General features: G+C 37.6%; 1 protein-coding gene across 3 annotated transcripts in view; it reads left to right on the plus strand.

Annotated features, from left to right (window-relative positions):
• The first annotated feature begins 1,203 nt into the window (after positions 1 to 1,203).
• The window catches only part of LOC125055706 (transmembrane protein KIAA1109), a 45,508-nt gene continuing 19,377 nt past the window's right edge, over positions 1,204 to 27,334 (plus strand). The window contains exons 1-28 of one of the 3 annotated variants that reach the window (XM_047658190.1): positions 1,204 to 1,376; positions 1,467 to 1,693; positions 2,636 to 2,779; positions 2,998 to 8,118; positions 8,854 to 8,996; positions 9,814 to 10,307; positions 11,102 to 11,282; positions 12,144 to 12,305; positions 13,141 to 13,266; positions 14,150 to 14,255; positions 16,685 to 16,777; positions 17,721 to 17,863; positions 18,027 to 18,213; positions 18,769 to 18,903; positions 19,385 to 19,596; positions 20,356 to 20,476; positions 20,556 to 20,744; positions 21,613 to 21,802; positions 22,342 to 22,476; positions 23,111 to 23,278; positions 23,663 to 23,840; positions 23,938 to 24,117; positions 24,664 to 24,810; positions 25,072 to 25,186; positions 25,489 to 25,619; positions 25,909 to 26,031; positions 26,172 to 26,315; positions 26,602 to 26,701. In XM_047658190.1, coding sequence (XP_047514146.1) covers positions 1,375 to 1,376; positions 1,467 to 1,693; positions 2,636 to 2,779; positions 2,998 to 8,118; positions 8,854 to 8,996; positions 9,814 to 10,307; positions 11,102 to 11,282; positions 12,144 to 12,305; positions 13,141 to 13,266; positions 14,150 to 14,255; positions 16,685 to 16,777; positions 17,721 to 17,863; positions 18,027 to 18,213; positions 18,769 to 18,903; positions 19,385 to 19,596; positions 20,356 to 20,476; positions 20,556 to 20,744; positions 21,613 to 21,802; positions 22,342 to 22,476; positions 23,111 to 23,278; positions 23,663 to 23,840; positions 23,938 to 24,117; positions 24,664 to 24,810; positions 25,072 to 25,186; positions 25,489 to 25,619; positions 25,909 to 26,031; positions 26,172 to 26,315; positions 26,602 to 26,701 — 9,397 coding nt within the window. In that variant the 5' untranslated portion in view covers positions 1,204 to 1,374. The remainder of the gene's footprint in view (positions 1,377 to 1,466; positions 1,694 to 2,635; positions 2,780 to 2,997; positions 8,119 to 8,853; positions 8,997 to 9,813; positions 10,308 to 11,101; positions 11,283 to 12,143; positions 12,306 to 13,140; positions 13,267 to 14,149; positions 14,256 to 16,684; positions 16,778 to 17,720; positions 17,864 to 18,026; positions 18,214 to 18,768; positions 18,904 to 19,384; positions 19,597 to 20,355; positions 20,477 to 20,555; positions 20,745 to 21,612; positions 21,803 to 22,341; positions 22,477 to 23,110; positions 23,279 to 23,662; positions 23,841 to 23,937; positions 24,118 to 24,663; positions 24,811 to 25,071; positions 25,187 to 25,488; positions 25,620 to 25,908; positions 26,032 to 26,171; positions 26,316 to 26,601; positions 26,702 to 27,334) is intronic. The other 2 variants (XM_047658191.1, XM_047658192.1) reach the window with 2 other exon arrangements.

Raw genomic sequence — 27,334 nt, forward strand, 5'->3', positions numbered from 1 at the left:
CTTTGATCTGCATTGGACCTTAGTGTGCCCAAAGCGGCAGCAATTAAAACATTGAATAGTCGGATATATATATAAATTAACGGGCATAGAGTTGTAACACATAAATACACGTTTAGGCAAAACTTGTCCATCAAATGTAAACACAACTGTTTGCGAAGGTTTCCATGTAGGTGTGTTGTTTACCATGACTTTATAGTTAAGTCGCCTGAGTTTCAAAATTTCTCCACACCCAATGGGTACGTTAGTGTTCTCCATAATATCCTCAGGAGACCACTCGGTTGGGACTCCCTTAACTAAACCCATCCTTGTAATATTAAAAGTTGGGATAAAAGCCTTCATGTTGTTAGCAGGTAAGCAGTTTGAAGTGATAAAGCTGTTAGCGTCTGTGTAATTATGAAAAGATAGTGTCATTTTATTTCTACCAATACGTTTTAAGCTTCCATTTACAATATTTTTAAAAAGATAATTTTTTAAAAATCTGCCAAACACAACTGGGTGTAAAGTTGTACTATCATTATCATCACGTTGTATTTTCTGCACATGTACCACAAACGGGCCATGGTCATTGGCATCATAACTAGCCCTACCAATTTGTGTGGGGGTTTTAGGAGAATTGCTGGTGGGAGGAACAGGCATTGAAGTAGTATCAGTGCAAGGAATAGCAGGCAAATTAACAGTGCTCTCAGGAAATACATCTTTACATTGACAGTCTGAGTGTTTACTACTTTCAGTACTACTTTTTCGTTTTTTTTTGTTACAATGCTTACAAACTTTGTGGAGATGGCTGCGCTTCAGCTTCCTTTTAGAAACCAAAGAGCAGTCAGAATCCATACCAGATTCATTAGAAATCGTGATAAATGCAACCGCGGGGGGCGCCGTGCCCCCCGGGTCCGGAGGCTCGTTCATAAAAATCCGAAAAGCTTACCCCAACTCGAAGAAAGTAGAAGAAAATATAAATAATAATACAAACTACAAATATATACAAGTTTGAACTATTCTGATCACCTAATTGATTAAAAATATTATTTTACAACAAATTCAAACAAAAACCGCGTCCGCCAAATTCGAAGGTTTCCCGCGTTTTTTACTCCATGATTTTAAATTTCAAAATACGCACCATCTTTTGACAATTGACGTTGTGACTCTGTAAATAAAAATCAGATGTTTGACTTTGACAACAGTATAAATAAAATAGTACGCTGCTCTGTGCGATGGTCGATGGGGGCGATGAAAATAAAAGTGAATGAAAATTTGGAACATGAAAATTGTTTGTAAATAGGATTCCAAAAGAAATGTTTATACGAAACCATTGTGTCTTCCCAACCAATATTCCATGTTTTATAATGTAATGGATACTTGAATACGCTATACAAAATGTAAGTTGGTATAATTGCGTTATATTATGAGTGTTTATCAATTTTGTGTGACACACAAAGGGATTGTTATTGTAATGATAATATTTGTAGGGAGAATTACACCGGGTCCTTGGATCCGGTGGCTGAGAGATGGAACTCCTCAACAATAGACTTCGCGGAGATAACCATGGACAGGAACTTCGCCCTGTTGCTCGTCTCCTTAATATCGGGAATGCTTTGGGTAGTTTACATAACTTACTACAATAGCCGTGTATTGGGCTACGTACTGACGAGACTTGTGAATAGGTTTTACTTTCAAGATGAAAATTTCAAAATTGGTAAGTAATAGTTCCAATTACGTATCTAACTAAACAAGTTACTTAATTAGAGTGTATATAAATCATATTGAACATATTTACATTTGCACATTGATAACTTGGATACAAATATAAAACAGAAAGTTGAAAATGGCACCAGTAAATGAAAATTACTGATAAGTCTAATATAAGGTGAAGAAAGTTATGAATATGAAACCTTGGAATATGACTTTAATTGGTAGAAGATAAATGCAAGTTTGTTTAAAGAGATTATAAAACTTTAATACAATTGAGATATTAAACTAAGAAAGACCTAACGGCAGCTTTGATATAGTTTTTTTGTCTTAACTATGAACATATTATATGTTTGAAGTAATACATCTGTTAAGTGTCTACTACTATAATAGTAATTATAGTAGAAGATCAGTTATATGTTATAAAGTTATAAAAGCAAGCTCATAAAATATTATGGAGCACTTCTAATTTGAAGCTATCTGAAAAGTCCAATACACTAGTCACACAAAAAAATCATGGGTGAAAATATACTAAAAATACCTCTTTGGGAGAGAATTAGATTACATAACATAGATTGAACCTAATCTCTTGCTATTTACATTATATAGGAATCCTTCTAAGTTTCAATTAAAAGAATGCCTATTTTTTGTGTTTGACTTAAATACCATAATAATCTTCTACTGTTTTAAAAGTTCTTAATTCCCGAATTGTATGTCACTATTTTATCTAACTGATATTTTAGATACATGCTTCTTATGCCAATACAATACCACGGCTGTAAAATTACTATGATCTTAAACTTATTTTAATTAGTATTATTATGCTTTAACTTTACTATTTACAAAAGTTAATATATTATGGACTCAATACAAATTGAATTCTTGTCTTGAAGTGCATGACACCAGCTAGTTTGTATTGCTTGAAAGTAAAATATGTTTTATATTGTAGGTTCTTTCACCCTGAATGCTCTGTCTGGAAAGATTATGTTTCGGGATATTGTCTATATCAACTACGATTACACTCTGCGGGTTCAAGATGGTTACTTAATTTTTAGATGGTGGAGGTCATATGTACCAAAAGATGTTTCTGAAGGTAAATTTTAAAATTTGAATTGTGGACAGTCTACTATTTAATTGCTGAAGTGCTTTAGAATTCAATTGATAGCTGTAACAAGGTGGGTTAGGCAAAACTGTAAGTGTTTTTATTTAGAATGCTCAGAAGTTTGAATTCATGGCTGTTAAAAAATCCTATACACAAATGCAAACGTTAATGATAAACTTTTTTTTTTTCAAAAATTCAATTTTTTTCAGATCTCTCTCATTCTGACACCCGCCTCTCTATCATGTTGAATGGCTTTGAATTACATGTTTATAATAGATGCGATCTCTACCACGAGTTGGAAAAGATATTTGGTCTAGATCCTCTTATTAAACAGCCACACGATGATGACTCCACCGACCAAGATAAAGCCATGAATGATGCTAATGAAAAAAGACGTCGGGCTCAGGAAGCAGTGAGGTCTGAAGCAGCAATGGCCAGAACTTGGCGCGATCTCATCCCAGTTATAAAAATAGACATCTGTACTGGTAGAGTTGTCTTCGGCAATCGCTTAGTACCGACAACATTATCTATAGGCGTAGAAGAAGCACACTTAATGTATAGTACGAAGCCCCCAGCATCGAGCTTAGATCACCTTATGCATTTTGTCAAAGCGAAAGCCGAAAATTGTAAAGTAATTCTTGCTCCGAGTCCAAACTACACATCAATGGTTGATGAACCTCCTCGATACATGGGCGAAGGTTTCGTCGTTATGAGCTCAAACTACATCGAAGTATATTTCTATATGGACGAGCCCGGTTTAGTTCCTGAAGAACCAGTATTATTACAATTAGCCAACGGTGATATTGTGGAGTCAGCACCTCCAATATGGGGCGTTGATATCAAATGCGGTAAAGGTACCGACTTTAGTTACGGTCCGTGGGCGGATAGACAACGAGACAATTTGTTCAAATTTTTCTTTCCACCTAATTATAAAAATTTAGAGGTCACTCCACAACCGAAGCCAGGGGATAGAAGACAAATGCAGTCTTTCGATATACGTTTATCTACCCTTAACGAAGCGACAATTGATATTCTGTTTACGAAAAATAAAGAAACGAACGCCGTACATATCAATATAGGTGCTGGTTCATATCTGGAAGTAACGTTGCCATGGATAGTGCTTCAAGATGGATTCACAACGAAAATAACTGGTCAACTCCTACATCTGGAAGCGACAACGAGTTTGCAGTATAGAAGTTTAGCTGAAAGTGAAACTTTGGAGTACACTGTGAAATGCCACTATCCGCTCATTTGGAATCATCATCAATGCTGGCAACTGTCTTTGACCGGTTGCAAAGCCACGGCCCATTTTGTTTACACACATATCGATTTCTTCCAAGACCTGACAAATGATTGGGCGAGCAAGGCACGGCCGGATATTCTGCATTTTGTACCATATACATGGAAAATATCACTTCTGCTTAAAGAGTGCGAAGTGGTCACCGTCAGTAACCAACATAATTGGATCGACTGCAGTTCTACTAACCAAGAAAACAATCACGTCGCGTTCTGTGGTGATCTTTTAGATGTGTCATTCGATCTTCCGTTTGTGGATTTCCTTCCTGATGTTATCCCGTTAAAAATATGGGTGCAAGGGGAAGCAGTCGATATGAGCTTATACTTACCTGAAGTTAACACATCAAGATTACTTCTATTATCAATTGACAAGAATATGAAGTTGGTCCCAAGTCGGTTGAGAGCATCAAAATGGCGAAGGAAATGCGTCAAATCTCAAGGTTGGGTGGACTGTTGGTCGGTCCCAATTGTAGCCTTGAGCGTGCGATACATCTACCATCCAATACCACCGCTCGGTCCAGAGCCCCAGGCGGACATAACGACACCAGAAAAAGAAGAGATCCTACTATCTCCCATGAGAATTCCCAGAATACGTAAGCAGCCGCAATTAAATTGGGCAATGGATGGTAGTAATTTCGATAGAACGACCCTTGCCCCTGATAAAGTCAGTGTTGAATTAGAAGTGGGTCCCTCAGTTCTTCTGGCGTATGGGACGATTATTACGAGTTTCATGAACTTATTGGAAAACATATTCGGCGAAGATCAGACATTCACGGACATGCAAAAGGCACCCACTACTGGCACTTACTACTGGGCAAGCGATAATTCTACGAAGTTAAATGATAGAAGCAGTGTTAACCAACACTCTGAAATTTCTATGGATGATTCTACCGATTCAAGCAAAGGCCCGTTCGATCCAAGAAAGTGCAGACCATTGGACGTCTCAGTGTCCATAATAATTCACGATATTCAGGCACATCTTGTTAAAAATTGCAGTGAAAATGAACCTACCTGTCCTGTGGTACTCATAGAAAGGTTCGGTTTTGAAATGGACAAGAAGTTTAGAGAAACAAAGCTTCAACTTCTATTAAGTCCGTCGATTTTAATATCGGCAAATAATCTGTCACGGCCCAACGTAAACGGCAGTACAAATTCAAGTGCGCTACAACAAGGCCACCTGATGTTATCATCGTTTCAGCTGAGGGGAAACGGATTCTTCAGTGATACTAATCGCGGGGTAGAAGACGAGACCGTTGAGTATGCCTGGATGATGGAACTACAGCTAGGGCAACTTACCGGTCGAATGACATTACCGCAATTGTATCAAGTGGTTTCTTCATTAGAGACGTTCTTACTACTCATTTGTGACAATGAAAATGAATTAATACCACCAAATTCAGTTAAGCAGTGTCATCACGGACTCAACAACGTCCTTTGCCCCGAAACCGATATTCCGTTGAGATATAGATGCCCGACTCCAAACGAAATTAAGTACAGAATGATACGAGTGGCGGTAGACCTTGTCGATTTATATATTGCCGATTCAAATACAACTCTACAATCGTGGATTTCGCCGATTCGTTTGTCATTCTGCAATTTACATGGCTCAGGATGTGGGACAGGTATAACGGGCCTGCTTCCCAATATCAAACTCGCTCTCTACACACAAACAAACATGCAAACAAACACCCATCATAATTCAAACGGTAGTAACAATAGTCAAAGTAAATTACCCGAAAGTGAGAATTGGGTGGGCGTCGGCTCGATGGCTCTGGGTCCCGTGCTGATAGAGGCCGCATCATCATTACCACAAAGCCCTAAAAACGTTCACTTGGTCCAACAGAAGTTTTTGAAAATGCACGACGAAAAATTTAAGCGATTGTGGTTCCTTTGGCCCAACGATGGAAAGGGCTCGCAGTGCGGCTGCAATGGTGGATGTGCATTTTTTGGATCGAATAGAAACGGAACGAACTTCTTCAAACCCAGTCCGGCAGATATTAACGATGGTGTCAATATAGCGATGTTCAATGTGATAGAATCTATTCCCGGTGAATACGGCTACGGACAGAGCCTCTTAAATCCCGGCCAGTTGGTATTCCATACACCGCCTTATAACAGTTTAAACGTATGCTTACAACCTACAAACGTTTCGGTGCTGGTACCTTCGCCACTTCCACAAATCACCAACAAATCACCTCAAACAGCAGAACGTCGAAGTTTAACGCGAAGATTTTCGTACACTAGCGTCAATAAAGGAAGCAATAACGTTTTAGTATCAAGCACAAAAAGCGATGTTCCATATGCTCGTCTGGTGGACTCGTCGGCGCCATTAGGCAGTTCAAAAATTGATAGTGACTCTAAATTAAACAAAGCGGTACTCACTGTACCTCAGCTGGAGAGCAGTGTATCAGACTCTAAGTTGGCGTTAAGCTGTGTAGTAAAAGATAGCCCAAACATTGCAAGTAAACGACATCATATTCAAGGCGACGAGCACTTTACGGTACCAAAAGTGCCTCCAAGAAATGTGGCCGTATCGGAATCTCACTACTCACTCAACTCTCAACATCATCCCGATGAGCCAACGCCTCTTCAGGTTCAAAGAGCTATGTCGATCACAAGTGAGAACCATTCTGAAGCATTCTTCTCTGCAGATGAAGACATGTTCCCAAGTCGCTCGTCCAGCTTAAAGCATTCATTCGGTAGTCGACACAGTAACCCACGAGACAAACATTCATACGCAATTAACGATGTTCCGACGGATAAATGGACTGGATCAATTCCTAGATCGGAGATGAGAGATGGTCCTGATAACATCAGTACTGTAAGTGGAGTTCAACCGGATTCCGAAAGCGGATCCGTATCATCGACGTCATTTATTTCGGCGATTTCATCCCAAGAAGATATGACTTTAGTGAACCTCCACATGCAAACCAATAAGCCGATTGTTGATTCTCCTTTGCTGATGTCAAGTTATATGAACAACTTGCCTCAATATAAATGTGTCAATTGGTCGTCTTGCTCGTTACCGTGTGGCAATGATCTATTCACCTTACCCCTTTTTAAGAGAGCTGAAGATGGTTCCCTGGTATATGTCGGCCAAAAATATTTGCCCAATTTCGAAACTGTAGGGAAAGTTAACATTTTAAAACTGATATCGAAGAGCAATCAAAGCAATCAGAACCTGCATGGCCCTTACGCTAATTTACCGCCTCATTTCAATTCGCAAATAAAGACCCATCCCTACCCACTGTCATGGTGGGACTTGCAGCAGAACACGCAAGATAACCAAGAAAGTAACGATAAAAGCACACCGTCTACCCTAACCACGTCAAGTGACAGTAAAGATGGCTTATTTGTCCGACTTCGCGGTGAAATAGACGTCATGCTGACGCCGCTTGTGTTGGAAAGTACGCAGAAATTTGTCGAATCAATCACGCCAGTACTGGCCAACGTACATCCAATCACAGTTATAAATCACTTGAGGCTTTTGTGTATATCGTCAGTTGAATCTTCTAACGTCCTGAAGCAAAAGCAGCACGTCCTGAACTGGCTGCCGCAGATGCAAGCCCGCAACGAGTCGAGTATCATTATAGACAAAGACGATAAATGTAAGCTAGCCACGATACCTCAATCAAACGTATATGAAGAAACAATAAATACTCAAATCCAAGCAACGGTTACAGTACCAAAAGTCAACGTGATTTTCATTCAATCATCGGTTGTTGAAGATATGATTTCCTTCTCTGCTTTGGATAATATCCAGGATCTGACGTGCGTGTCGCTTTTTGGGGTTTCCATGGAGAATATTGTGGCTAAATATGTCAGTTCTAGAAAGACATTGGAGTCGATACAACTGTACTACAGACCGACCTTACGGACGTTAGGTAGTAAGAAGTCTTTTGGTATCATGAAGGGTCCTAGAGCTTTAATATCTCAAGCGGCTGGACGCAAGAGAGGACCGGAAAAGGGAGAGCCAGTTTTCATTGAAAGTTCTCAGCAGCAGTGTGAGGATACAAACATAACGCTCAATGTTGGTAAGTCTTCCTTTAATAATAATAAAACTATTCATGACAGAAATATGATTGTTAATGTTACATATAATCAACCAAAAGACGTGTAAGAACTTAAGTATATATGAGTGTATGAGTATGTAGATGTGTATGTGTGCGTATAATACGCTCTGTGTTGGAGAGTCATAAGTGTGCGCTGTGTCTGTGTTAGTTTTTGGAACTTAAGCGTAATGACAAAATATATAGTAAGGCCTCTGCAGAATCATATTTATGCGTTTTGTAAATTTATATTTGGATAGTTTGACTTTCTCAGAATCCAGATATTATTATAAAGGAAGAAAACAACTATACTATACACACTTTGTTAAAATAGTATTAATAATAAAATATAATCAATCAGTGGCGCTACAACCTTTTTGAGTCAGTTGGCAAGTTGGTGATCGGCGTCCTGTGCCTGACACACGCCGTTGACTTTTTGGGTCTAAGGCAAGCTGGTTTCCTCACGATGTTTTCCTTCATTATTCGAGCAAGTTTTAAATGCGTACATATATAGAAAGAATATTTTTAGGTGCACAGTCTCACGCTGAAGCCAACACGACTCGTGTTAGATTATTAAAGATTATTTGCCTCTTCACAATATTTACGTTTTACCGGTTCACATGCTGCAGCTATTAACCATCTTTGTGGTACCTATAGAAGTCCTGTGGTAACAGGTCAAGTTTAATATGTTCTTCACTCTAAAAAGTTCATATATTTCAGGTAAAGTACACGGACAGTTACGGCGTATTCGTAACGAATCGTCACAATTGAAAGACGCAACAATAACAGGGATTCCTTGTCAGCATTCTAAAGTTGCCTTTAAATTCGTGAGAATTGACAATTCTAGAGGATGCGATCCAAATGTAAGTATTTTTAGATATGTCAGAGGAATATGGACATCGTCATTTGCGGGTTTAGTGTGTTATTAACAAATGAGGAGTTCAGGCACCTCTCGTTCGAATTCTTCGCGATTTTAACAAATTGTACACAGCGTATCCAGAGCTGGATATATTCGGTAGTGGGCTGATCGGTTTTAGAGAAAGCATTTGCAAGTGCCTTTCTCAAACCTAATTTCGCTGTTTTGATGATGATTTTTCTTTTTTTTCTGCTCTAAGTGCCAACAAATTTCTGTAATTTTTATTTTATTTTATTGTGTGCTTTTACTATCGTATATGTTTTAATTGTAATTTTTATTTCTATTTAATTTTTTTTTGTGAAACTTATGCTTACATTAATTGTCACACATTTTAGATGCGAGATTTTTTGTAAAATAATTAGTAATTTTAGTACTGTGTGTGATGTTATAAGCTTAAACTAAATAAATAAAATAAATAAATGAGGAAATAATCGATTCGATTAGGTTCAACTTTAAAATTAACAAATGAGGAAATAATCGATTCGATTAATTTACCGAGAATGTCACATCTCTTATAACCAATAGAAAAGTAGAAAATGGCCGTTTCACAATTTGACGGTTTCACTTCGATATATTACAATCTACCGAATAATAATACGTTAAATTGTAAGCAGTTCGTTGAGGTTCACAATCTTTCGACAGTTTACAATCTCGCGAGATAGATTACAATCTAACGGTGTTTACAATTTTACGGTGACATATATAACCTATACATTTCTATCTTAATATGAGTAACGCTCCACAAATACTGACTTTCTTTCCAGCTTCCGCAAAATGGACCTCCAGAAGGTCAGAAAGAGAATTCCATAGGTTACATTATGTTCGAATGTGGATTGGAAGGCGTTTCAGTGAAGGTCTCCAATCATTCCGCTGCACACAAACCGAGCGAAGACAAAAAGCCGCGCCCTGACAGCGAAAGTTGTAGAGAGTCTGTGAAATCGACAGAAGAGACAAAACCAGAAAAGGAAAAGTCAAAAGGGATTCGGACGTCCGGCTTCGAAGAGTTATTTAAGAAACGGGAGTCTAATTCGAAACCTAGCACCCCGAATTTGGGAACTACTCAACCTCCTCCAGTTCCACCTCCCCCTGAACCCACAACTCCAGGGCCTGAGGAGCCCTCGAATGACAGTTGCACGACAATAGTACCGGCCAAGGATAATGGAAATACGTCGTCGTGTGCCATTGACTTGAAAGTGGTTTGGTTTAATTTCGCCGCCCCGCCCAGGACTCCAATTACGAAGAAGATTGATTATACGAGGTAATATCATAATTAATCTTCTAGAAGCACGCGTAAACAACCAAAAGACCGTATTATCTTAATTCTTTGAAGGAAATAAATATACGACTAAGTTGGTTGTTCAAATGTATAAGACAGTAGCGTATCCGACAGACGTTGTCTTGTACACACGTCTTACATACAAAAAAAAAATGTAAATTATTCTCGACTACACTTGTCCGCACAAACAATATCATCAAAATCTGTGCAGCCGTTTAGGATTTAATGCGCACATGCATAGAAGATTTATATATTTACCCGATGTTTATTTGCTGTATACATAAATAACCTTGATAAGTGACGGGATACACTACCCTGGTACAAAAAATTAAAATTTTATTACAATTCCTTCACTAATTACTCGAAAGGAATTTCGTTCCATCCGGGTGTCCCTTGACATCTTAAGTTTTTTGACGTGACAACGTCTTATAATTTGATGGAGCCGGCTGCACGCACGAAAAAACATGACTCATGCTGCGTTACCTCGTTCTGAGGCGTTCCATTTCAGGCTTGAAGTGCATGCGAGAGCGCGGAACGAGCGACAAAGAGGGACAATCGGCTCAATTCAATTGTAATTTCCATTTACCTCCTTGTCTATATCCATACAAAATATCTGTCAAACAAATAAAATTTGAATTTTCTTTTGAAAAATGCCACCATTCAATCAGTATTTTCTTATGACGTTGTCACGTTCAACTATCGTCAGTAAACCGACTTTACAGACAACCGATTTTTTTTATTAAAGTATAGTACTAAACATGATACAAAATATCCAGATTGGACTGGAACCTGCTGAGCACAGCGTCTCCCGCTATCAACGCTTGGATGAATCCATGCAATCGTCTTGGCATTCGCGTCGTCAGTATGTACCGGGCACGCGCAAGACGTCTAGCAGCCACAGCCGCTAGCCTTATGGCTTCAGCTCTTGACCGTGCTCCTCATCATACTTTACCCAAGGTAGGTCAAGAAGCACTTGACAAGTTCTCTAAATCTAAATAAACTGGATATTTTGTTTAAATTTGTGTTTTGCGACATCTAGCGGGTGTCAACGTAATACTTATTTATTAAAGTTCACCACTTAATATATTATAATGCTATATCTAAAGTATATGTTACAAGCTATCCTTATTAAAATATATAACAATTAATTAAAAATATATGACAATTATGGTAAACATGAATGTTAAAAAAAATACATTTCCAACTTTAGATTTTATTTGCAAAAAAAAGCAATAAAATACTTGAAAAATAGCGGATTGGGTATCAGATATTAAATGCTTTTTTTTAAATTGATCAGCCTACTACCGAATATCAAGCTCTGAATAAGTAGTGTTTATTCTGTTATTTGCAAAGAATGAGAGGTGCCTGAACGCCTAGGTTGGTTTTTTTTCTGACGGAATTTGGAAAATTCTGCTGATTTTGAACCTTGAGAAATTAAAAACAAAACTTTAACAAGAGACATCGGGAAAATTATTTATTTATTTTGATTATGAATGATTAAGAGAAATACCAGAATCAAGCGACACACTCAACAGCGAATAGTTTCGTTCTTTCTTATTGGTTCTTCTTTTGTTATTGGTTTTTTAATATAACAGGGCAAACGGCCAGGAGACTCACCTGATGTTAAGTGATACCGCCGCCCATGGATACTCACAGTGTAATTGCTAAATCATCTATTTATAACTACTATTATACAGATCAAAGTTTGTTTAGTAAAAAACGCTTATCTCAGGACTGGTTCGATAAAAAAAAATATTAATTGCCTGAGTCTCACAGATAATGTCCATTAAAATCCACGAATTTGATAAAATTATTCAGAGTCGCTATGGTCGACACACGCCCATGGCGAAGCAATTGCGCGAAGAGCCGTCCCTCCAATTGTGCGCCGTGTTGTTGAGATACGCCCTGCAGGCCGACGCAGCCGCCGTACAAGCCGACCTGGCCGAGAGGCATCTACCCTCGCTGTCTACATTGCGACAGGTTCGTTGATTTAATTATGTTATTATTTAGTATCAAGCGTTCAAGTAATACATTACGCAATTTTTAGAGATTATTCACCCCCGTGTAACGCGCCGTAACGTTTTTCTGTACCAGTACAGTACTGTACCCAAGTACAGTAAAACGTTTCGTGACCACCTAGTGACTCTTTATACCTAAAAGTTACCATTATGTGGTGTTAAGTACTGGAAAGTCAACAATAACGCGTAATTCAATCCCCGCCTCGTAACGTTTTACAAAAGGACCCCCCCCCCTCCAAAATTCGTCACGTAATGCTTGAACGCTCCCTAAGTATCTTTTGTACTTCTATTAAATGATTGATTTTTTTCAATAATCTCGATATTCATTAATATTATAAAATAGTGATTATTATTATTATTTATCGTACTGGCCACTTTGACCCCAAATATCTCCTATTTGGTTAGGAATTCCAAATTCAATTTTTACAGCTATTTCGAATCGAAAAACATGATTCATTTCATTTTTCCGTTTTTTTTCTTTGCGTCACTCTATATATAAAATGGAAAACATGAAATATCGTAACATGATACCATTTCTTGAACCTACTTATAAAATTATTAATAGTGTTAAATAACAATAAGTCTTACTTCTATTTATTGAAACTAATAAAATTAATTAATCATTATATGTTACAATATATTTATACAGATATATTGAAAGTATATTATTATCGTTGCTAAAATTATTTCGAGTAGGTATATCGAATTGATTACCTGGTATTTTTGATATAGTTGAAAATGTTAGTAACATAACCAAATTTTAACAAAATTAAAGCCAAGTTTTAACAAAATTTCAGGGAGTGATAGTACTTACTCGGCAATGGAAGAACATTCTCTACACACCCTTGCTTCTGGAGCACAGCTATAAGAGCAAAGTTATGAAGCCAGTTGCTGTGACGTTTGCTTTGCCGGACTTGATTGAGGTACAAATTTGCTTCTATAAGAACGTACTGCAGTGCACTCTCGATATTTTTTACTATGTTTATTGGCCCTCTAGGTAATTTGAAGTTGAGGGAATAGTATCTGAAACATGCAATCATCTCAAGTCTATGCTTCCCTATATACATTTAAGTGTTTATCACGCACAGATCTGTCGTTTGTTTAAAGTTACTCACAAAAAAAATTATTACGGTCTTCTTTTCGAAATAAACATTTGTATAAAGTATTTAATTGTTAATACAAAATATTAGAAATAATAAATCGCGAATTTTGATCAAACTCTTATTTACTTAACCTCCCCCTCGTGGTTAGCTAGTTATTTATATATATTTTGAACTCTCGATAATTAATTTATTTGAAACTCAAGGGGAGTTTCAAACTATCGAGAGTCCCCTGTATATGTTTTATATAATTAAATAATGCAAAATAAAATTCTTTATTAAACACGTCTTAAAAATAATTGTCACAATTAATACAGATCACAAAAATCGTTTTGCAGTACTATGAAACAAAATAAAATAAAAATTTTGGACAAAAACAGCATGATTTTAAATCTAGTTAGTCTGTGTATGTTGATTTCTTTTATCATATTGGTGTTTTTTTTTGTCTATCAGAAAAAAAACAATTTAAAACAGTCCCAGTCACTCGGCATGGTTTTCTTTTAATATATAACGTGCAGGAGGCTCATCTAATGTTAAGTGATACCGCCCCGCCGCCCATAGACACTCACATTGCCAGGGCTCGCATGTGCGTTGCCGGCCTTTTAAGAATTGGTACGCACTTCTTTAAGGAAGGAAGTCAAATTGGTTCGGAAAGACATCGGTGGAATAAAATAAAGAAATATTCTAAAATATTGCAATATTCTAGGACTCGGTAGAAGGTTGGCAAGAATACCAGTTCGACAACGAAGGTCTTGATGAGAACTGTCTGCTTCTCAATATGGAGGCAGACAAACTCACGTCTGCCTTACCGGGTATGTATTGGATTTTATACTTTATTGTAATTGATATAAAACTCATTTTGTTACTAATTACTGCATGAGGCAAACATACTAATTCTAAAAATACTAAAATATATCGAACATTTTTTCAATGTTTAATATGTCAATAAGGGGTACATTAACAAGAGTTAGATTAGCTTGAAAATAAGCCAATCAGGTGAAACTATAAAAGCTATTTTTGCCTGTCATTTGGGATCTTTCTATTGTTGATACAATTCTTGTCAATTGTAATTACAGAGAATACAACTAACATTTAAATATATAGTGTAAATGACATACTTATTTGAATTATCTATCTTATTTAGCAGTTTTGTCATACACGTTTGATAGAATGACTTTAAAATACAAATTAGTAATAATGTGTTGTGATTTGTGAAGCGTCGGTGCGTTCGGCATGTCGTCCGCACTCCTACCCGTCTACGCCGCCGTCTGGTGCGTACTGCGTATACGTATATTGTGAAGCTATAAACTATTCATTATTAATAATCGGTTTTTATTTTTATCATATAATTTTTTGATCACCAATTGACCTAGTCCCAAGGTAAGCTGGTGAAGCTTGTGTTATGGGTACTAGGCAACGGATATACATACATATTATAGATAGATAGACATATAAATACATATTTAAACACCCAAGACCTAAGCACAACACCAAATGCTCATCTCATCGATGTTCGTCTCAGCCGGGGATCGAACCCGGGACCCATGGATTCGTAGTCAGGGGTACTAACCACTAGACCAATGAGTCGTCAAAATGGATTGCCACTGGTATTTTACCCTTAGCACGAATAAAACGTACAATTGTTATCGAGTAGTGGAGATGAATTCGTATAGTAAACTATACTATGATCGGCTGTATCTAAAAAGAAATAATGTGTCGGTCTGACAGTAAGAACTGACTTTGCCTGAAGCAATATGCAGGCAGACTAAATCTATAATAAATTAAATAGGCTGCTTAATATATACCCGCTCACGATTCACAATCTAAAAAAAAGACTGGCTATGAACACACCTTACGCAGAGTTGAAGTAACACACACTCACTCACATGCACCCACACACTCACTCTTGCACTCACGCATGTTGTAGACATTATAAAAAAATGTGATTGACACATTAAAAATGGGAACCCTGACACGGGTGTTCTTTACTTAAAAGGGTTCCCAAATCTTATACATTATAATGAATAAACACATTTTGTTTATACCGAATATAAGAAGAATAAGTTGATTCTACGTAACATTGACGTATGAACGTATACGTACGTTATAAAGCTCACACAAGTTCATGATAAGGGTACTGCCTTCCCGTATCAATTATCATTAACTATGTAATTAACAAAATATATCTTATTTTTATTTCTATAGCTTCACAAAATACAAATAAAATCTATGTTGTGGCTTATGGTTAGCGGATTTTATTGGTGTGGTGTATCTTTTTTTGCTCTCATAACTTTTCTATTATCCAAGTTATTAATTATCAAGGGTTGCTAAGCTAAGCATGTATTAACAATACTCTGCAAATGCTTTTATTGTAATTATTCAAAATTTCCTTCATTAATTATTCATATTTTTTCATTAATTTAATAGTACTATACGGTGTTTTAGTATCAGTTTATTTGCCTTTTAAGGAAAATCGCTTTTGGTATGTATTTTAAACACGGTAAAGATATATGGAAAGGTTCTATATCTCCATATGTGCATAAATAAAATATCTTAACTGAAAACAGCTACAATAGTTCTAGAACAAAACACGGTTCATCCAATTTTAAATCTTTATTTCAGTGATGTCAACTTGGGGATTTCAAAATTAGAGATAATAAAGATGATTAGGGGTTTTAGGTACATTTATTGAGGGGTAATTTTGGGGGGTACTTTTATACGAGATTTTTTTTATTTTTCTTAATAACATAACACAACATTAACAACGACACACACAGAAACATACAAAATAATAAATATAATCAAAAAAGAAAAGTATGGAATGAAAAAAAGGAATAAGGTACATTTTAAGTGTGTTATGTGTGCGTAAAGAATAAACGACTAGCTAAACTATATATAAACTCCAAACTTGGCTATCACTGAAATATCAAAAAAGCTATAATACTAATAATATATGACTTGAATGTATTTTTGATGCATATTTGAATGTTCCTCTCAAACCGAGCGTACAACAAAAACTTTAAGATGTTTAAGAACAATTACCCCTAAATCTAAATTTAGGGGTAATTGAAGTTGTGCCTACATTCTGTAGGAGTTGGCATCACTGCTTTAATTATTTAAATTATTCAAAAGTACTTAATAAAGTCAAAATTAACTTACGATTCCTTAAGACGCCAATAAACTTTTGCTAGAACATCGTAGAAACAATAAAACAATTGTTTAATTAATTGACTATGTGTAGTGCGCGCGGCCCAAACGAGTCGTGCGAGCCTTGTGTTCCCGTCTCTGCCTTTCTCAACGCGCAAGACGCCGTTCCAGGACGACGCCATTGCTAGTGAGTCAGACTTTGTTGCCTTTGAATATACGTAGAATAAGCGGCACTCGTGCGATGTATGGTTCGTGACACTTTGCCGCTCGCCACAGACTGTCATATTATGTATCAGTTTTACTAAGTAGATAGAGTTAGAGACTTAGGGTATATATTAGAAGATTTAAAGACAAAGTATTAAACAGGGAAGGTTTTCATGATAGTACTTTATGAGTGACCGTCAGGTTGGCTGACCAAATTTGATATCGCAATCAAACTATACGCCATATTTCTCTACCTATTTGATACTATTTGCTACCTATAAAGACGCATTTGCTTCCTCTGCATTAAAGAACATAATAAATAAAGTGGCCGGCCATTCTGACGTCAGGTTGGCTGACCACTATCTGGGTTCTAAGAATCTTTGAGTGATAGCGTTTTTATATATATTTAAAGCAAATAAACTTACAATAAGTCTCAGAAGATTATAAACCATTCATATACGATGTTCTTCGTGCCATCCATTGTTTCCATGGTTACCGCATGGTAAGAAAGAGTAGGTATTATTAATCTACGTTTTCCCGTCCAAACGACTTCTTTCATGTGTGGGTCTTCTGACTTCTGGGTGTTAGAGGTTTTGCTTTTTAGGTAATTTAGTGCACTTAATACGCATGTCTTAAGGTGAAGGGGTATTGAAATTACTTAAATGTATTTTTTTAAATTCTATTTTCTACTGTAGACGAAATTTAACTGTTTTTTAAAATATATTATGTGGCTGATTGTCTATATTTTCTGTGTTAATTTGGTCCTTAAAGAAGTCACTTCTAGTATTCTTACTATAAAAAAAGTACATACATAGATAGATATAGGTTTACAAATGGTGTAGCCAGAACTAAAGCTAAAACAAAAACCATTTCGAGTTGATTTACAAATGTGTTCAAACATATTATAATTCTCTTGACTATTGCAGATTATGGGACCTTAAAGGAAGATCTCCCAACAGTAGGCTCCAATCCGTCCTTGTACTCTCTGGGCAGTCAGGACCATATTGCAGCTGACCGCGCGAGAGAGGACCTCTACCAGTGGATGGCCAAGCAGGAGCCTATTAAAGTCGTATGTATTAAAAACATTTTTGTTTAAGTGGAATTCATTGCGTGACACATTTAAGAGTAAAACTCTCTTATTTGTCAAAATTCTGTACATTACTTAATTTAGTAAAGGTATAAAGGCCGGTAACGCACTTGCGAAAGTCAGTAATAAAAGTATTAATTAACAGGAACCCAAAAGTAAGAAACCAATGATACCACCCTCGAAGATGAACCCACGTGTGGTGGCGCAATCCTTTCCGGCCTGCAGCTTGTATCCTCTTCAGGGATCTCTCATGTTGCTGGACGCTCACTTGGTGTTCCAGCCGTTTCTGGCTGCTCTTGGAGTTTCGCCCCATCAGGTCGCACAAGGAAAGGGTGAGAATTACATTACTTTTTAGATAACAGTGAATTTACCAGATAAAAAAAAAACAAAATCCTTATTTATTATTGATTGATGGCTTGAAGTCTTCCACAAGACACTTTCTATTGCGAACCAGGGAACTGTGGAATCGACTCCCGTTCGGTGTCTTCCCTGGGAGAAACGACCTCCCAATTGTTTAAAAACATAGTATACTCCTCCCTCAAAGGCCAGCAACACACCCACTTAAATGGGCGTCCATGGGCTGCGATGACTGTATACTATAAAAAAGCCAGTATTGAACGTTCAATTGTATGGCCATTCTCCACTTTTACTACTGCTACTTCTAATTAATTTGCGATATTTGTTTTAAAATAGGTGTTGTTTGATGATTTGCTGTTTTAAAAGAGTACCGATAGTTTTTGTACGCCGTTTTTTTTCTCTCGGCCTACACTCTCTGACTTCTTTTCCGATGAGTAGGGACTAATAATTTAATGACGTGGAATAAGTAATACCCGTATCTTATATTCAATAATAAACTTTTTTTTTTAATTCGTTGGTATTCATTTTAGGTGAGGCGAAAGAAGGCAGTGGAGATGGAAGTTCAGGTCTGGATGCCCTAGGATGCTCGGTGTCTTTAGCGGGATGGCTTGACGCCCTGCGTGTCCATATAGTAGTCAGCGAATTGGGAAGACACAAGGGAAAAGGTGAGTTACGATAAAGTGATTTTAACTTTTTAAAATAATAAAAGTTTTGAATTTTTAAAGATTTACACAGATTTTCAGACGTTTGATTAACGTAAAATCGTAGTTGAAAGTTTTATAAATAATGGAACTCCTTGCTCCTCCTTCAATCTTCTCTAAACAATATAGTCCTTCAAGAAAAGAGCGTACCAATTCTTAAAAGGCCGGCAACGCACTCGCGAGCCCTCTGGCATTGAGAATGTCCATGGGTATCACTTAACATCAGGTGAGCCTCCTGTTACATAAAAAAATAATCAAGGGGCGGAAAAATAGGCATCTCCTGGACAGGAGTGCTTTCCAATAAGCCACATCTCACATAGCATCTGGTAGGATTGTGACCAAACGTCTATCTAGTTCTGCATAAAGAAAAATATTGACCAACACATTTTTATCTGTGTTCTTTGTTCTATTTGTGTGTCTGATAATTTTGTAACAATTCTACCAGCGTCCCAGAGCCAAGGAGACCAAGCATCGGAAAGTCCGGCATTCCTCTGCGAGAAGATATCGGTGGATGTTCTAGTCAAGAAAGTGGCAGATGTGGCCGTGGAGGAGCTGGTCCAGAAACAGAACGTGGTCTACATTTCGAGAGGACAACTCAAGAAGCATATCAGTACCATGATCAACTGTAACTTGAGTATACGGTTCATATCGCAACAGGTGAGTTATGCAGGATCCTCACCTGATGTTAAGTGATACCACTTCCCATGGACACTCGCATTGTCAGCAGGCTCTCTTTGAAGTGAAACTTCTAATGCGACTTCCAAGGTTGCGTTAAACGTTTAACGCTGGGGAGGGGGAATAGAAAGAGACAGAGCGAGAGTGAATGCTTAATATTTTCATTTCCACATTACGAAGTATCACTTATGCCGCGCGGAACGACTCCATGCACTGTTTTTTATAGGATTTCGTTGATTGATGATGACCTGCAGCTGAGTTTCATCATCGGACATCGAGGCAGAATATGAAATTCCACCCGTATCACCTCGACGTCCGTCGTTCCACAACTGAGCGATTTTCAAGGCAGTTTTTGCCGCGCGCCACCACTATGTGGAACTAGCTGCCCACTGAAGTATTTCCGAACGAATTCGACTAAGGATCCTTTAAAAAAAGAGCGTACCAATTCTTAAAAGGCCGGCAACGCATTCGCGAGCCCTTGGCATTAAGTGTGTATAAAAGATAAAAAAATAAAATAAATCAGCGGCTACAACCTATTAAGGTCTGGGTCTCTGATATCTGTTTCATCATCATTTGTCAGACAAGCCAAGTAGGTAATCAGCCTCCAGTGCCTGACACACGCGGTCGACTTTTTGAGTCTAAGGCAAGCCGGTTTCCTCACGATGTTTTCCTTTACCGTTCGAGCGAATGTTATCCACCCTACTTAGTTATAAGACATAATTTTTTTGTTTTTATTTGCAGGTCAACATGCCGTTACTCCGTCTTCTGCACCAAATAAGCAATATGTACCAAAACGTAAAAGACACTCACACAGAACTGCGCGCACGCACCGACCGACCCAGACCGCGCAAGCGGCCTTCCGGTGCGTATAAGCTTCATTGACTTAATCTTAATCTCATTTCACTTGATAGTATCTGTCATCTACCATTTTCCTTTTTCAGAATACCGTGAGAACCTGGTGAGTGTGACGTCACTGGACAAGGATGTGTTTGTGGGTCTGGACCCTAAGTGGGAGCCCAACAGCTCTGACGTCACTTCCGAAAAGGGGTTGAGTCCCCCTCCTCGGCCGAGGCCGCAGTCCTTTGCCCAGAAGCTCAGATCTACGGGAAAAAGTGTCAAAGGACGACTTGGTTAGTACGTAGAAATAGGCCAAGTATTTTTTAGAATATGTCAATGGTTACAAATGTTTTTGTTAGTAAACAGTTTATAGTGTTTCTCAACTCCCCACAGAGGGGCAAATTGATTTAAAAGGGGGGCTTTTCGAAAGTTTAATAAAATTATTTTGAAATTGAATTTCAGTTTTTTTCATTATGTTTTGAAAATTTATTTACTGTGTTTCGTTAACAATTTCCTAGTAATTTCTTCCTTTTACCTATCATTTAAGTTTTGTAAGTGAACAATTAGTTTTTTTAATATTAAATATAACGTATATTACATGGGACATAAGAATTTAGGATAAGGTGGAGCATGGCTAAGAATTAGGATTTTAACGATATCGCGTACATTAACAAAATAAGTAATTCTTATTGGATCAAATTTGACGGGCGTCTGAATATGAAAATTGAGTTTGGATATAGGGAAAGATAAGAATCAAATGTATAATTTTGTATGTGTCTACTGAAGATGTGGTGACCTCTGATAGAGCCAAGAAACCATAAGGGCATTTTCCGTTTAAAGTCATAAAAGAATTAAGTATCTGTACGGTTTCTATGTCATCGGGGCATAAAATATATGCGAAATAATTAATGCTATGAAAAGAATGCTAAATGTAATGTAAATGTTGAAGAGAGTGTCAGCTTCTGGCTATACTCTGTGGGCGTAACTCGATTTAGGTAATCGCCACGCTTATAAAACTGAAAAAAGCCTGAGTGAGCAAAATGTAACAGCCTTGACTCGTACAGTATATATATGTGGCTAGTTTTCGTATATTTTTTGAAATTCCTTTCCTACAAACGACTCCTTTTTTAACGTTTCTAGTACCGATCAATTCTGTTTCAGGCTACAGTTCCCTAAACGAAGGCGCCCATACTCCCATGTACAATGCCGAGGTGGCACCAGATGAGGCTCCCCCCACTCCCACAATCCCGGAACCCACCAGCGTCAACTTGGCGCCGCGCTGTTGGCGCACCCTGTATCAGCTGCTGGAGTTGTACGCCAACATGCCGGATGCGGATACCATAACGCACAGGTAAACGGATGTTCCTATGTGTGTAGTGTTGTGCCTGTGTGCATTTGCCAAATACCCACAATATTTAGGCAATAGGAATTCCTTAAGAAGTTTAAAAAAAAGATTTGATCAATGGAAATTCTTAATTCTTTTAAGCAAGTTATAAATTGTGTGCTTCAGACCGTTGAGGACGTAGGTTCGATCCCCGGTTGTGCATCAATGGACTTTCTTTCTACGTGCGCATTTAACATTCGCTCGAACGGTGAATGAAATCATCGCGAGGAAAACGGCTTGTCTTAGATACAAAAGTAGACGGCGTGTGTCAGGCAGACAGGATGCTGATTACCTAGTTGCCTGTTAGATTGACAAATGATCATAACACTGATACAGAAATCTGAGGCCCAGACCTAAAAAAGGTTGTAGCACCACTGATTTATTTTATAAATTGTGCTCCCTCGTAAGAAATTACCTAGTAAATTGTCCGAATACACAGCTTCATTGTTTGTTCAATACTGAATTGGGGCTAATAAAGTAATTGCAAATGCTGGTCAATATTGCAGGTTCTCAGTATCAACGGAGTTGCCAGAGGCCTATCGAGTCAAAGGCACGGGGCGTCCCAGCTCACGGGAACAGAACAACAGCAACTCCTCTTCCTCAGCAACCGGGTCAGGCATCGTCGTCATGGGGGCTGCTAGGTACGATTATTATTCAAAGCTTGTAATTTTCTTAGCAAAATAATTTAAGTTTCGTATTCCGACGCGACAGGTTTTAACACCTTTTTATATAAAGAAGTAAATAATAACTTGGACACGCCATCCTACGTATACGTCACGTTCGTACGTTTACGTATACGTACCTCAGTAAACTCAAGCTGAAACATCGAAATCTAATATATAAAATTCTCGTGTCACAATGTGTCGTCGACCGTTTCTTATGACATTTTTTATTCATATTCAGTAAGTCTTAGAGTCGACTACTATCTATCATTTAAACCCCTAACTTTTATTTTTTAGACAAAATTTTTTGTGTTTATTTTTTTATAATACAGCATACAAAAATACATACAACCCTTAATTTTATCTACCCTCTACAATCAACCCTTATTTTTTATTTGTTAGTTAAGAACTTATAACTTGAACTCTGAGGTTTATATAAAGAAAAATCTCAGAAAAACCTAAAGTTTTCATTGCGGAAAACCGAACAGTCTCTGGGATAACGTAGCAAAATGTTCCATGTTCCAAAAAAAAGACTAAGTAAAATCTCATTAAGGAGAAACGAAGTTCGCGGGGGCAGCTAGTAGCTAAATAATATTTACATAATTTATTTTAGAATACATCGCACGCGTCTCCTAGCATCGCTTTCCGGTCTGAAGCTGGAAGCAGAAATTACGTCACTGCAAGGCTCGCTTTCCGCGTCCCGAGCTCGTCAATGGGCACTCGGCGGTAACTTGGGAAGGACGGCCATTGTTCTACTCGAAGGTGTCGCTCCTAATCATCAGTAAGTTGATTATATAAAATACAAATAAGCATATTAGGGAGCGTTCAAGTATTACGTAACGAATTTGGAGGGGGGGGGGAGGGGATGTCCTATTGTAAAACGTTACGATTGAATTAAGCGTTATTGTTAATATAATTTTCGACTTTCCAGTACTTTACACCACATAATAGTAACTTTTAGGTATAAAGAATCACTGGGCGGTCGCGAAACGTTTTACAATTGGGTACAGGAAAACGTTACGGCGCGTTACATGGGGGGGGGGGGGGTCAATAATCTCCAAAAATTGCGTGACGTAATACTTGAACGCTCCCTAAGCTACAATAATTTAATTTAAACCATCTAAAGTATGTATTTATAAGATAACCCTTTATTTAATTTCAACAGGACAGTGGTGCGAGTGAGTGTAGGCAAATCTCAGGCGTTGTATTCGTGGGAGGGAGGACGCCTCGGAGCCACGGCCCTTGGCTCTATTGGCGGAATCCGAATCGATTTGCCGCAACATCCCGTCGCCTTACACGGGGTTATGACGAGATCTAGTCGGCAGCTGTCGTCTACATTACAGGTAATATTCATGGATGACGGTGGAAGTGAGTTGGTGCTAAAATAAAATGGTTTACATATATAACAATATTTCTATCATTCCCACATATGCATTTTAGGAGCTAGGCGTAACTCGTACTTCGTCCCGCATGTCCCGCGGGGGAGCCGGGCCAGGAGGGGCGGATGGTTCTGAAGAAGAGGGCAGCCCCCCGGCCGCGCCACCACCTCCCCGAGTTCCTCCAGCAGCCGACACGCCGCTGCTGCAGCCGCTGCATCTGCAGTTCTCGGTAGTGCTGCAGGTAGGTGAAACTAATGTTTAGTAATTTTTCGTTTATGAGATATTTGAAGCTAATAAAAATTAATTGTATTTATTGTATTTATTTAGGGTATAAAACCCATAAACAACTTATAACAACTCTTACTCTCAAATACATGCGCAGACACACACACATTTACACATACTTAATGTCTTATAACAATTTAACACTTTGTAACACTAAACCTACATTTTCTTTAAAAACTATTATTGTTATGTAGTTACCCATAACGCAGGGACTCCCTAGTGTGGGGACTAGCGATAGATGAATTTTGTCACAACCCTGTTGTCATAAATAAAGTAATTTATTTATTTAAAAACTAGGCGTTAGTTACTTAAGCACTAGAATTATTTAAAACCATTTCGATTGCAAGATCTTATATAAAATATGATTTAAATAATTATTAATAAAATACACGCAGAGTGATTATATATCTACAATTCATAAAGATTTAAAATATAGACAGTACAGCTCTTTAGTAAAGAGACCCATTTTTAATGGTTTAAATGATTATGAATAACTTTGCAGAGTCTGAGTATAACAGCGGCTCTCTTACCATCTCTTCAAGCACAGTACAAGATGGAGCGCGTCCATAGCTCGGGCGTGACGGCTGGCAAGGCGCACTTTACTGTGGAGCTACCACACCACTCGCTCAGCTTTGTAACTAAGCTCCAGGTGAAGTTACACAACACAAAAAACAAAACACGATAAAAAAATATAAAGAAACAACAACAATGAATATTAAATACAAGTAATTTAACACATAACACAATCGTCGCAGACAGTCTATTTAATTGTTTGACATGACTTTCAATTTCTGTACATTGCTTGTGCTCCAGCTTTTATCACAATGTTATATGTATTTACATTGAATTTGTTATTCGTCATCATAAGTTATATTCTGGATCGAAGGACCAAAATTGAAATAAATTTCAGGTGACGGAAGCAAATATCCCAGCTGCAGCATCAGTGGCGCTTCCAGCGGTGTCGTGCCGTGCACGCGTACTCGACTGCGCACCCAACGACGCACCCGGAGCGGATCAAGCTCAATGTGAATATTCATTGAATTTACATTCAACGCGATTAGTAAATTACGAAATTGGTGGTTATTACTTAATATTTGAACACAGTCAGTGCGCACGTCCGGCGCAGGCGCTGATCAGAGAGCAACTCCACTCAACTCAAGTACTCCACGATCTTTTTTACGCACTACTGACAAGTTGATATTTTACAACCTGTAAGATGTCTATGATATTGCGTGGTGTTGCCATTCCAATAAAACAAGTGACTTTGTGTTCTTTTATACCATAATCTCTGACATACATATTTTAAATTATATATCTGATGTTGTAGCTGGCGAAGAAGGCGCCGTCCTGATGGCAGGGCGGTACTTGGCAGCGACGGCCGACATCGGCCTCTTTGAGCACACCCTGTCCACTGACCTTTTAAACCATCTGGTCTTCGTGCAGAAAGTTTTTATGAAGGTAGATAAGCAATTTAACAAACTTTTGAAATTTCTGAACATATTAAGGAACAGACAAATATCTAGATGAATTTTTTAATTTTTTTTTTTAGAAGCGGGTTTCTAAGTTTTTTCGGTTTCAGCGAAATTAGTTTAATCATCGTCAGGAATCATAAACAGTAATAAAGCATTAAAACATAACAATCAAATTAAAGATGACTAGTGTATTGAATAAAAATTTTATGTTTTTGTTAAATTAAATTTTAATAAAAAAAATTTAATAATCTTGCAATATATAATTCTATTAACAGGAAGTAAACGAAGTAGTACAAAAAGTATACGGGGGTGAAAAGCCAGTTCCACTTTGGAACGAGGAAGAAGCTTCATCGTCAGCACTCAGCAGAATCCTCTTCTCTTTGCTGATTAGGATTAAAGTAAGTTGTAATTTAAAGATCTTAATCTAGTCTAGGTATGAATTCTATAATAACTTAATTTTAAAAAAATACAGGGTGTTTACATGTATTTTACTTTAGTTCAGTAATCTTGTATAACATTTGTAATGATAAAATTTCAGCGTATCCAACTGACTGCGACCACGCCCAGCAACAGCGCAGTGCGTCTGGAAACGGGAGCAGTGGAACTGGAACTGTCCAACCGAGTCCAAAATGTCACACAACCTGCGCAGTCGCATGGACTGCGGCTCTTTGCGAGGGCACAGGTAATATAACACAGAGTATACTTCTTATATGCGGTACTGATAAAACAATATTTGTGGGGACAAATGAGATGGTTTTTGAAATATAGTCGTCCATGTCATTAAAAAAGCTCAATCCAAAAGGTCAATCCAATTAACTGGAATAATTTGACTGCGCCTTAATTCACTATTTTAACTATGTCCTATTTCGTCTCTTTCTGTCTTATTGCATTTTCGATTTGATAAAAAGAGACATATACTTTATACAGTAAGAATACTTTCAATAGTAAGAACGTTTAATACATTTCAGGTGGACATAAATTTGAGCTTGGGTCAACTGATACGCAACGCAATGTTCGAGGAGGCCGAAGCTGAGTTCCAGCAGTACGCTTTCTTCAACACGAGAATATGTGAGTTATTCAATAGGGCGGTACGCCCATTTATTTTATATTTCTATGGCATCGTTTTGCTAACGCGTTTGACACGTGCACAACGCCAATATTTTTAAATGAATGAAAATACATAATGTCCGTAGTTTCATAGTAAGATTCAACCCGAATGTAAAAAAGGTTTTTTATTTTGACGTACGGAAGTCCCCCCCCCAACTCCTCTTGTCAGCAAAAGTAAGCAAAGCTCTCAAAAATAATAGCACATAAGTCGTATTAATTTTTTGAAGGAATCCTCGAAAATGCATTTCGTTTTCAAGCACAAACAATGTGTGGGTAATACATATGTGTAAAAAAGTAAATAATCTATATATATATAATATATATATATAAATTAATTGCTAATAAATTAAAACTCGAAAACGCCTGTCTGAACCGATTTGGCTAATTTTGGTCTTGAATCATTTGTGGAAGTCCAGAGAAGGCTTAAACAGTGGAAAACATAAATAATAAGTAAAGAAAAATACTAAAAATGACAATTTAATTTACCAACAAAATCTATTGTGTGTTTCTACGTCTTTTTAGAAATAAAGAAGTGTCTCTTGATTGTTATATATAGGTGCCTTCAGAAATTAGTGTTTCATGGCTGTAGTTTGA

Source organism: Pieris napi, chromosome 14, assembly GCF_905475465.1.
Source record: "Pieris napi chromosome 14, ilPieNapi1.2, whole genome shotgun sequence".
Taxonomy (NCBI): domain Eukaryota; kingdom Metazoa; phylum Arthropoda; class Insecta; order Lepidoptera; family Pieridae; genus Pieris; species Pieris napi.